The 12,175-nt window shown below is 43.4% G+C and overlaps 1 protein-coding gene across 2 annotated transcripts in view; it reads left to right on the top strand.

Moving 5' to 3' along the window:
* CHCHD3 (coiled-coil-helix-coiled-coil-helix domain containing 3) overlaps positions 1 to 12,175 on the top strand; it is a 144,839-nt gene that overhangs the window by 106,833 nt on the left and 25,831 nt on the right. For both annotated transcript variants that reach the window (XM_066550117.1, XM_066550116.1), the window contains one exon: positions 7,662 to 7,732. In XM_066550117.1, coding sequence (XP_066406214.1) covers positions 7,662 to 7,732 — 71 coding nt within the window. The remainder of the gene's footprint in view (positions 1 to 7,661; positions 7,733 to 12,175) is intronic.

Genomic DNA, 12,175 nt, shown 5'->3' with positions numbered 1-12,175 from the left:
TCAGTTTGAATTCCCTCTCCCTGCCTTGCAGCCACTTTTCCCACTTGTTGCACATAAGAAATTCTCCTGTGCTGTAAAAGCTCATCCCCTGCTCTGTCCATTCATCTTTAATCCCTGATCTGTCCTGAATTGTGCTGGGAGGGATTTGTTGGGTCCTTCCCCAAAGGCACCTTTGATGCTGTAGTTCAGGATTGGAAAACTGGCTTGCTTTGGGCAGTGACCATTTTTTTTTTTGTGCAAAGATGCTCCATTTGGATAAATTTCATAAAATCCTGATTTTCAGCCCTGTGGCAGACCCACAGAACTTTCCCCAGTGAGGGCAGTCAGTCCCCTCATTAAAAAGGAGCTCCTAATAGGGTTTAAAAACAAGAATAAAAGCCTTAAGTGTTATGTAGGATCTCTGAATGTGGATTTGGACATCCTTAGTTTCATCTCTGGAATAAAAACTGCACCAACTGACTGACTAGAGCAGCTGGATCAAATGAGAGCAGTCAGAACTTGTAGAAAGAATAACTTATCTAAAAATTCAAGCACAGGCCTGATGTGCTGACATTTCAGAAGAAATTCCCTCATCCATAGATCATTTGGAGGCAGAATGAAGATGCAGTGTTACTTGGGAAGCTGTCTGATGTTAAATGCTTGGTTTTCCATAGCTTATTAAAATCAATTCAGGCACAAATAGAGGCTTTAAACTCAAATGAAAATGCCATTGGAATGGTCATATTTATAAAGCTGTAATTTAATGTAATTTGGAACTGGGGTGCAGGCACAAAGCAGCTGATGGTTTTATTGGGTTTTTTTTTGGTCTTTTTTTTTTCCCTAATTCCTTCTCGCTCACTTGGTGGCAGTTCCAAAGATGAAACATGACTGGAGGTTTTCAAGTTTATTTCTTCTAATCTTGTCTTTCTCTCTGTAGTCCAGAGGAACCCATGGAGCTGCTCCAGGGCTGGAGCCAGGCTGGGAGAGCTGGGAATGTTCCCCTGGAGAAGGGAAGGCTCCAGGGAGAGCTTCCAGCACATTGCAGGCCTGAAGGGGCTCCAGGAGAGCTGCAGAGGGGCTGTGTCAGAAAATAAATCCCTGGAGCCCCTCAGAAGGTCAGTGTTTTGTCTGCATGGAGGAACTCAAAGCACAAGCACACGTTTCACTCTGGGCTGAAAATCTTCAGATTTGCAAGCAGGGAAAGTTCTGAGAGATCCTGTGTCATCCAAGCTGATAAAAGATTATCAAAAGAACCAGAGGGACTGGTTCTTCAGAGGGACTGCAGGGACAGCACCCAGGGAATGGCTCCCAGTGCCAGAGGGCAGCCAGGGATGGGATCTTGGCAATGAGGAATTCCTGGCTGGGCTGGGATTGCCAGAGCAGCTGGGGCTGCCCCTGCATCCCTGGCAGTGCCCAAGGATGGGGCTTGGAGCAGCCTGGGTCAGTCTTGAGTTTGGACTAAAAATAAGTGAAAAAATTTCCTTGTGCCTTTGGAAATCTCTTTTGAGGCTCTTCAGATCTCAGGCTCTCTGTCAACAGGATGATTAAAACAAAATGCTCCCTATTATCCACAAATGGCTTTGTTAAAGATCCTGAGATGAAATGGCCACAAGTACAATTAAGGGAGAAAAGGAGCTTAACTGCAGCAGAAACGGATTTTAAAAAGGCACAGAAAACTTCCCAATTTGCCATTCAGGGAACAGGATAATCTTTGCCTGCCGATGCTTTGAGTCTTTTCGTGGGGGAGGATGAGAAGGAGAGCGAAGTCTTTAAATTAAAAATTCTCCCCTGATTCTCAAAGGTGCCAAACAGCCCAAGCCCTTGGTTCCTTTGGTGGGTGGAGCAGGTGCTGAGCTGAGCTGGAGTCAAGCTGGGCTCATTTTTGTCTTTCCCAGCACTGACTTGAAGCAAAGGGCAGATTTGTCTCTTTTGTATGCAAGTCAAAAGTCTTTTTTTTTCTTTGTCCAATCAACTGTTAACTATGTAACTATTAAATTTAATTTTTAAAAAATTAAATAGATTGCATGAATGTTATTCTCCTAATGAATCTCTTCAGGACTTTAAGGGCTTAAAAGCAAGAATTCAATGCCAAAATCAGTCGTGGTCTGTCTGCAGTAAAAAACAGTTTCACCACATTTTTAATAAAATAGTGCATATAGGTGAAGCATCTCTGGTGAAATTAAATGAGGGATCTCAAGTTCTCCTGGTTCTTTTGATAATCTTTTATCAGCTTGGATGACACAGGATCTCTCAGAACTTTCCCTGCTTGCAAATCTGAAGATTTTCAGCCCAGAGTGAAACGTGTGCTTGTGCTTTGAGTTCCTCCATGCAGACAAAACACTGACCTTCTGAGGGGCTCCAGGGATTTATTTTCTGACACAGACCTTTGAAATCAGAGCTCTTGAGAGAAATAATTCTCCTCTTATTCCTCCAGCTTTAAGAAGCTTCTGCTTCCACTTTTGCTCAGGGAAAATTATTTCAGTGGCAAACGTGGTGAAAACACTTTCACCAGTGGCCACATCTCATTTTTCTCCTCCTGACTTATGGCATTATTTATATTTTCTGTGGCTCTGTGTTTGTATCAGGGCAAATTGGATGGATTTAAAAGTGAAATGGAAATTCTCTTTAACTTCTCATTCAGCCTCTGTTCTCTTTCAGTTCACTTGGAGGGAAAAGGCACCACTTGTTACTCATTTTTACTGCAATATCTTCATTATCTTTGGGCCAGAACCTCTGGGTTTTGGTTTGAAGGGGACTTTAAACTCATCCAGTGCCACCCCTGCCATGGCAGGGACACCTCCCACTGTCCCAGGCTGCTCCAAGCCCTGTCCAAGCAAGTGAATTTCCATTCTGCAGGTCACGCCTTTATTTTGTGGAATCACAGATTGGGTTAATAATAAACCAATAATAAATGTCTGCCTTTATCTGGAGATGAGGAAATGATGCTACAGCACCATTTTTAATCTGTATTTAGGGAAATGACCACTGCACTTTTATCTGAAGGATTAGGGAGGACTTGGAAAATGAAACTTCATCTCTGGGTTACGCAGAGTTTTTCTCTAAAAGAGAATCTGAGGGAGTTTCAATAGCAGGCCTGAGCCAACAAACAGCACACTTCAGCTAAGATAACAAATGATTTCTTGATAGCTTGTAGGATTAAAACTTCTGGGCATAGAGAGCAGCTCAGTTGATCACTTGAACTGCAATTAAAAAGCAGAACAAGTACACCCCAAATATTGTTTTTATGTCAGAAATGCTCCTTCATGCTTGAAAATGAGAAAAAATTGCAATCGATCCTTACAACTGTTGTGTTCATCTTTATTGACTGGCCCAAAGAAAGATAAATGGCAGCCTAAATAAGATTCTAGTCTGTGCTGGCCTGGGAGGGGACAGGGGGTGATGGAGAACCATTCATCATCTCAGCCCTGCCCTGCCCCGGCCACGCTCGCCCAACCGTGGGCTCGTCCTGATGCCTTGAGAATCTGAGCTAGGACAGAGATTAGATGGAGTTAAAGAATAAAACAGGGATATATTAAAAGGATCTCCTCAGTTGTGGTGTTTGTGAGGGTCCCCAGGACAGGGTGAGAGATGAGAATTTGACTCCAAGCTCTCACAAGGCTGATTTATTATTTTATGATGTTATATTATGTTAAAGAATCTATACTAAAACTACACTAAAGAAAGAGAAAGGAGATATCAGAAGGCTTAACAAGAATGAATAATAAAAACCTGTGACTGACTCAGAGTCCAGCACAGCTGATGGTGACTGGTCATTAATTAAAAACAATTCACATGTTTGGATAAACAATCTCCAGACCACATTCCAGAGCAGCAAACATGGAGAAGCTGAGGGTTTTCATCTTCCCAGGAGAAGAAATCCTGGTGAAGGGATTTTTCAGAAAATATCATGTTAACACTCAATGGATGCACCTTGGGCAGCACCAGAGCCCAGCCAGGGCTGCACCCAAGATGAACCAAAATGGCCCCAAAATGCACCAGCGCTCCCGGGGTCTCTCCCTGGGATCAGTTCTGCTCCATTTGCACCTTGCAGTTCATTGTCCCATTCCAGCTTCAGCCCCTGCAGTCCCACCCTGCTTGTTTTTCTCTCTCCAGCCCACGGGGTTTGTGCTCCTGGGCTGAGATTTGGGTCATTTGTCCTTGGTGCCCAGCTGGAGCAGGAATTGTTTTGTCTCCCTGCTCTGTGCACAGAGCTCACCATCCCATAATACGGAGCTCAGACCCACACACTAAAGCAGCACAGAATGGGAAACATAGAAAAGCCAAACCCTGAGGCATCACTGTGAACCTGCTAAAGCAAAACATTGGTGCCCAGTGGTGTCCCCATGAGCTGCCAAGGTGAGGATGAGTCAGGTGGGCACTTTCTGCCCTCCACTTTAAGTTTCAACTCTGACTCTTTTGTCTGTGGATTCAGAGAATTGAGCAGGGGGAAGATTTGAGATGCTGAACCTTGTTGTATTATCCTGGATTTCATCAGAGAATATTTGTTGGCTTTTTCAGCACCTCTCTACTCCTTTCCCCTCACCTTGGCCTTTGTTTCACCCTCTCTGGAAGATCTGAGTTATGTGTCAAGCCCTCCTGGTTGGTCCTGTGCTGAGGAACTGGGGCTCATTTTAATCAAGGCTGAACTGTCATTCTGGCCCCATGACATGCCATGGATCCCACAGATCCCATCCCACAGATCTCATCTCATGGATCCCATCTCATGGATCCCGTCCCCTCCTATCCCACAGATCTCATCCCATCTCTTGGATCCCATCCCATATCACAGATCCCATCCCTTCCCATCCCATGGATCCCATCCCACAGATCCCATCCCATATCACAGATCCCATCCCATCCCTTCCCTTCCCATGGATCCCATCCCATACCATGGATTCCATCCCACAGATCCCATCCCATTCCATGGATCCCATCCCATATCACAGATCCCATCCTTTCCCACAGATCCCATCCCTTCCTATGGATCCCATCGCATCCCACAAATCCCACCCCACAGATCCCATCTCATGGGTCCCATCCCACAGATCCCATCCCATATCACAGATCCCTTCCCTTCCCATGGATCCCATCCCATATCACAGATCCCATCCCTTCCCTTCCCATGGATCCCATCCCATGGATCCCATCCCATATCACAGATCCCATCCTATCCCACAGATCCCATCCCTTCCTATGGATCCCATCGCATCCCACAAATCCCACCCCACAGATCCCATCCCACCCCACAGATCCCATCTCATGGGTCCCATCCCATCCCCCTGGGCCTGCCTGGGGTTGCTGAGTGCCAGGGGGTCACTGGTGTGAGGAGAATTTCACTTCCATTTGCTCTCTGGCCGATGATGATTTATGAAAAAATAAATGAGGGTGCGTGGCAAGCTGGGTTTGAGTGCAAATGAGTGATGAGGAGTGGGGCTGGCATTGGAGAGTGCAGCACAGCTCTCTGCTCCTGCTGATCCAGGCCTGACCTTTGCCTGCAGTGCCTCTTACCCAATTTGTTATCATTTGTGAGAAAATATTAGCCCTGCAGTACAATTTTACCCCTGTCTGGAGCTGGCATTTTATTCACTGATTTTGGTACATTTCGAGCTTATTGTTTGCAGGGAAGAGGCTTGGTAGATGAAATCTTATAGTGGGAAGGAAAAATGTTTTTCTTTGCAATTTTTCGTAGTTGGTGTTGCCTCTTTTGGAATTTCAGGAAGTGTTTTTGCAGGAGTAAGACCTGCACTGCTCATAAAATGATAAATATTCCTCAGGACATGTTTACTCACCCAGTGACCACAGACCTGTGTCATCTGTGACTTTTATGGAAGAGTGATCTCTCTACTAACAGCCTTTTCCATTTCTTTCCCCCCTAAAAAATGTTTTCATCCTATTTCTTTTCCATACATCAATGTCTTAAGCTAAACTGCTTTATTTTACCCAAAATTAAAATTGGAATGATGCTTCCCATGGACTGGATCGTGGCATCCATGTGTGTTATGGAGTCATGGAATGGTTTGGTCCATCCAATGTCACCCCTGCCATGGCAGGGACACCTCCCAGTGTCCCAGGGGGCTCCAAACTCTGTCCTTGGACACTGCAGGGATGCAGGGGCAGCCCCAGCTGCTCTGGCAATCCCAGCCCAGCCAGGAATTCCTCATTGCCAAGATCCCATCCCTGGCTGCCCTCTGGCACTGGGAGCCATTCCCTGGGTGCTGTCCCTGCAGGCCTTGGCCCCAGCCCCTCTGCAGCTCTCCTGGAGCCCTCTCTGAGATCCCCCAGAACATTTTCCTCTCCAGGCTGAACAATCCCAGCTCCCTCAGCCTGACACAAATTAAATATTTGGAAGATGCCAAATCAATATTGAGGCATCAATAACTCCAGAGCACAGGATAAAGTCCAGGTTGTTAAAAGAAGGGTTCAGCTGGTTTTGATGTAATCACACAGTGTGGGATTGTCAGGGTTTTGTTGCCATGTTAACATCACTCCCTGGGATGCCCATGACTCAAAGCCACACCAGAGTTCTTGCAAGTGCCAGCACAACTTTTTTTGCTTCTCCACACCCTGTTGCCAGCAGCACTCCCAGGAAAATGATTTCAGAGGAGTTTGGAGCTGCTCAAACTTTGCTTTCTCCTTCCAGCTGGGCAGCCAGGTGCCTTGGTTATTACAGCTGAGGTCCAGCTGTGCCCAGGCTATAAAAACCTCCTGAAAAATGCCACCTCTGTGTTATTGAGACATGGAGCAAAACAACATCCCAGTGATTTATCTCAGCCTGCAGGGTCACAGAATTCTTCAGGCTGGAAAACACCTTTGAGGTCATCAAATCCAACCATTCCCAGCACTGCCAAGGCCACCACTGAGCTGTGTCCCCAAGTGTCACCTCCACAGGGCTTTAAATCCCACCAGGGATGGGGACTCCATCCCTGCAGCTGTTCCAAAGCCTGACCAGCCTTTCCATGAAGGAATTTTCCCAATATCAAAGCTGAGCCTTCCCTGGCACATCATTTTCACACCTAGAAAACTTCTGTGGCTTGGTGAGCATCTCTCACCTGTACTTTGGAAATGAAGGATTTTGTAGAACTGAGTCAAAGCCATGCCTGGGTTTAGGAGAGATGCAAAATCTCTTCTGAAGCTGCCTGGCTTTAAAAACTGAAATTAGCAACTGATGGAAGCAATCTGGGAGTTTGGAATATTCCAGTAAATCCTCAGAGGGGCGTTTTAAAGGCAAAGAGCAAAAGGGAAATTGCAGCCACTGTTAATTTATTGTAGGATTTTGAAGCTTGACTCGAGTGCCACCCCTGAGGCAGGGGGGAGATGTGTGTGAGGAACACAAACAGGGCACTGCAGAGAAGTCCAGAATCACTATTTGGAGTTTAGTTTCTAATGAAGAAGTTGCAAAGCCTCCAGGAGCACCTTGTGCTAAATATGGGATTCTTGCCTCATGTCCTTTTACAGTTTCTTCCCCAAGGGCCATTCCTTCTGCATAATCAGGACACACTAATACTAAAAAAAACACCCCCCAAAAAAAGTGATTTCTGAAACTCTGTCATTTTATGGTTAAGTTTTGACAGTTTTTTGAAACAACTTAAATCCAAAATCAGCTTTATTGACTAGATCTTAGCATGGCTGTGAATGATACTAACTGAAATCTGTATTTATTCTGTTTTTCTTTTTTTTTCCAGAGTGCCCAGTTCTACAAAGTCACCACTGAGCAATACCAAAAAGCTGCTGATGAAGTCTCAGCTCGCTTCAAGTGAGTCCCCCCTCCTGTTTTCTCCTGGCTGAGTTCTTACCCCATTAAAATGCACAATCATTCCCCTTTCCTCCCTCACAGATCCTATCAGTCCCCCTGGCTGTTGAAAGGAGGGAATTTGGGAGAATTTGGAGGCCAATGTATAGGAACCATGAGCTGCAGAGAAATGGGATGCACACTTTGTACACATTGATTAATTTCTAGTTGATAAGAAGCGTGAATTATTCTAAAAATAGATTTGATGGAGCACCAAAAATGAGATTCCAACTTTGCATCCCAATGGCACCACGGGAAGGATTTAAATGAGGAATTTCACTCTGCCCTCAACAGTGAAGGTCAGATTAAATAATTTTTATTAGTGGTGGAGAAAGTGAAGTGAAGATCTGGTAATTGATGGATCAAAGTGACAGTGACCCTTGGCCTTGGACCTTCCCTTTGGGCTGCTTCATCCCTCAGGCTCCAGGGTCCATTTATCATTTTAGTGAGGACACAGAACTTTTTACAACCTCAATTCTCTCCTCTAAACAAGAAATGCTGCAGAAAAATGAATTATTCTGCCACGATTTTTGTAGATTTGTGGAGGGATTTTCTTCTGGTTTGTGTTTTGTTTTGGTTTTTTTGATGAGCAGGAAGAGAAAAATCCTTTCTGAGCTGCTGATAATGATACAAATATAATTTTAAAGTATAAGAAAAACTCATTTTATCTCTAAACAGCAGGAATTGTTGAATATTCTTGGGTGTGTCTATAAAAATTTTGTAGTGCTTAATGGTCAGAGTATATTGAGCACTAAATTCATCTGTCCCTTAAACAGGATGACCATTGATCAAGGTCTGATTTAAACATAATTTGGAGGGTTTTCCAGCATGTCTGGAAATCCAGGAAGGTTGGGATGAAATTCCCACCTGGTATCTCCTTCCTCTGTTACAGGGGGATATTTTCAGCTTTCTAAATCAAATTATTTTCTCATTTCACATGCATTATTCCAAAAGAGGCTTTTGGTGGGATTTGAGGTTTTGCTGAAGGGCTCTGGGTGGGTTTAGTGGGCAGAGGTGGGTTTGGGATTGGGTTTTTCCTCCTGATACATAAAGGATTTCCTGAGTAAATCCAATTCTTTGGGTTCCTTTTGTGCACAAATGGAGCTGATTGATGGAACAGGGGCCAGTCCTGAGCATCAAAGAAATTTAAGAAAAATTTAGAAATTAAAAAAAAATTAAGAAAATAATTTTATAGGGTGCAGAAATCAAGGAATATTTACTAAGGAGGATTTGGACAGGGAACCACATTCCTAACCCTTGATGGGATTGGACTTTTCTTAATTTTCCAGAAACTAAAGGTATAAATTGAAGTCATCCATTTGACTGCTCTGTAATAGCAGTACTGCAATCACTGTGCTGTTTTTGCACTTGAAACCAAATTCCCTAAAAATTACTGGGAATTTTTACATCTGTGGATCTGGTATTGGTCCATTGCCTTCCAAGAAAACAAAAGGAAAGAAAAAGGTGCCTGAAATATGCACATAAATTGTGGCAGATTTGATGAAGTGCCTGAAACACCAATATTATTTATAATTTAAAGGTTTTTCCTTACATAAAATCCTTTCCAACACTGTGTCTTTTTATTGAAGGTTTCAGTGCAGGAGGTGTTATTTTATCACTGCCTCTTTTATGGAACTTGATGGATAAATGAGGAATGATTTAGTGGGACCTGAAGATGCTCTTTTGGCACTTCTCATGTGCAGTTTAATTGCATGTGAGGATTGAGAGGACAGAGGCTCCAGTGGTGTTTAAAGAGTTGTTTAATTGGCTGTAAAAGAAGAATTAAATAAGGTTGAGCTGCTAAATTTTGTTAATGCGTAAAGCCATGTGCTGCCTGTGATTGCAGGTTCCAAGTGCAAGATTAATGGATCTAATTGTGGTATTACTAGCAAATAGTCTGACTTTATTTTAGGCATGTCTAGAATTAGGTACCCAGTTTTAGTGCTATAATTTCAATTTCTTCCACTTTTTAAGCTGCATCACTTCCCAGAGCAAGAAGTGGACGGTGTTGTTATATATTAAATATTTCCTGGATTTTCCTTCCTCCATTTAATCCCTGAAATTACATCAACTGTACCTTCATCAGTCTTTAGGGATAATTAAACTTTATTAAAAGGGGAAAAATACAAATATCCCGCATGGGTTTGGATCAGAGACCTAGCACATCTTGTGTCTGCAGTTCCTATTGCTGCCTGCATTAAACTGATATTCCAAATATCCATGAGGAATGTTTTATCTCCACCAAAGCCCTGATTCACGTTGATCAAATTGGGAATTATCAAATGCTTCATCTCTTTACCAGCCTAATTCCCATCGATCAAATCCTAAATGAGCAGGTTCAGGCAGTTCCTGCAGTCCCCAAATCACATTAAAACAACATTACAGGGCCATGCTGCCCCTCCTAAAGCTGGAATTATCTTCCCACAGTTCCATTATAACCCCAATTATTCCATTATGAACATGGCTCTGTTCTAATGAGGAGTTTACACAAGGAGAGAAGAATGCAACGTTACAGGAAGAGCTGGGCTTTGGGCAAAGATTTGAACTTTTCCTAATCAAATTCTCCCTTTGTTTTGTGGGTTTTTTCCCTTAATTTGGAGGGCTGGGAGCGGGAAATTCGGCAGCTGCAGCGGTGACATTTTATTCCCCCGTGGTGTCTGGAGCCAAGTGACATCTTCATTATTCATTTAAGAAGCAGAGAGGGCAAAGGCAGCCTAAAATAAATGTTTTTATCTTCAGTGGGTTTTGATTTCTGGTGGTGTATTTAGAATTCATAGCTGTGCAGCAGTGCTTTTTCCTAAATATTCTGCCTAAATATTCCTCTCCTGCTCTGCTGTCTTGTGGACAGCATGGGATTCCTTCTTGCTGCTGGGGTTTTTTGGGAAAAACTTCATTCCCAGCCATCCAGACTGATGGAAACCCCAAATCCTCCTGGGGGATTGACTGAGCAGTTTGGGGTGAGGTTCCCCCCAAAAATGGAATGAATTCCCCAAAGTTTGCTTGGACAGTGACAGTTGTGATCCAAAGGATGCAGCTGGAAGTGTTGGGTGTTTATTCTGAATTACACATCCAGAATAAGTACAGAAAAAGTACAGTTTTGTAATTAGGTCCCAAGTCTGGGCTCCTCCACTTTTACTGTGTACGTGTGGTGTAAATTTGTGTCAAACTACTTGAGACTGTTTCTTCAAAAACTCTGTTTATTACAACTTTATTATGAATCTTTTGGACATGATTGTCTCCATCAATTCCCATAGAATGAATGGGAATAAATGACAAATCACCAATACAATATCTTCCTTTAATTAGGATTTCTCTATCACAAAGCCCAGGTCGTTAATGTTAACTGAAAATAAAATTTAAGGCATTGTTACCATCAGAAAATCACTGAGTGGTTTGGCTGGGAAGGACCTTAAGGATCATCCAGTTCCACCCCCTGCCATGGACACCTCCCCCATGAAGTTCTGTTTGATGCTCAGCTGTGAATATTTGAGATATTCCCAATATTTCCTGGGTGTTCTGACTGATGCTGTTGTGAGCTGTGAATCTGAGAAGGAGCATAATGAAACCACAGTAAATTAATAACAGCAACACTTGGATATTCAGGTATAATTGTCTCACAAAGCAGTGGTGCCAATTCTCTGGACACTGAGGGGGGGAAAAAAGCAGGGTAGAGAGAAAATCAGCATTTTATTGATGACTTTGGAGTGAGTCCAGGGAAGTGTGGCTTTATTTCCCTGTCCTCGTTACCCTTCTGATGTTGGGGCACATATGGTGACTTTTGAAGGGCTCTTGCACTGCCTGTAAATTAAAAATGTTGATAGTTTCTTAATGCAGATATCTTCAGTCACCATCCTGGTGCATCCACATAACTCTGTAACATAGAAATCTGTGGTGCAGAGAGCCAGGCAAAGAATTTCTGCTTTATTTCTCCTTGTGCAGAGCCAGACTTCCATTTTGCACCTTAAATAACCTCATTGATTCCCAAAATGGTTTGGGTTGAAGGGACCTTAAAGCTCATCCCATTCCACCCCCTGCCATGGGCAGGGACACCTTCCCAAGACCAAATTGCTCCATCCTGGCCTTGAATTAAAAGCAGCTGCTTTTAAAACCTAAAGTTAAAACTGTAAATTACCAGTTATTTATGAAATACCACCTACTGTTTTGTCAATAACAGAAAATAGGAAGCTACCAAAAAATCCTGCAGGCTTTGTGCCTTTAGTTCAGCTTTTTTTTTTTTTGCTTGGCCAAGGGCAGTGAGCTCTGCACAGAAACCTCCTGAATTAATGTTTTCTTTTACAATTACAGCAAATAGAAGTGGTGCTTTGTCAGGAGAGAGAATCACTGCAGGCTTGTTGGCCTTGATGATGCTGTTGCTGGTGGTATCCTTGATTTTTTTGTCGTGTGTTC

The sequence above is a fragment of the Molothrus aeneus genome, chromosome 5 (genome assembly GCF_037042795.1).
Source record: "Molothrus aeneus isolate 106 chromosome 5, BPBGC_Maene_1.0, whole genome shotgun sequence".
Lineage (NCBI taxonomy): Eukaryota > Metazoa > Chordata > Aves > Passeriformes > Icteridae > Molothrus > Molothrus aeneus.
This window is presented reverse-complemented; position numbering and strand designations above follow the sequence as displayed.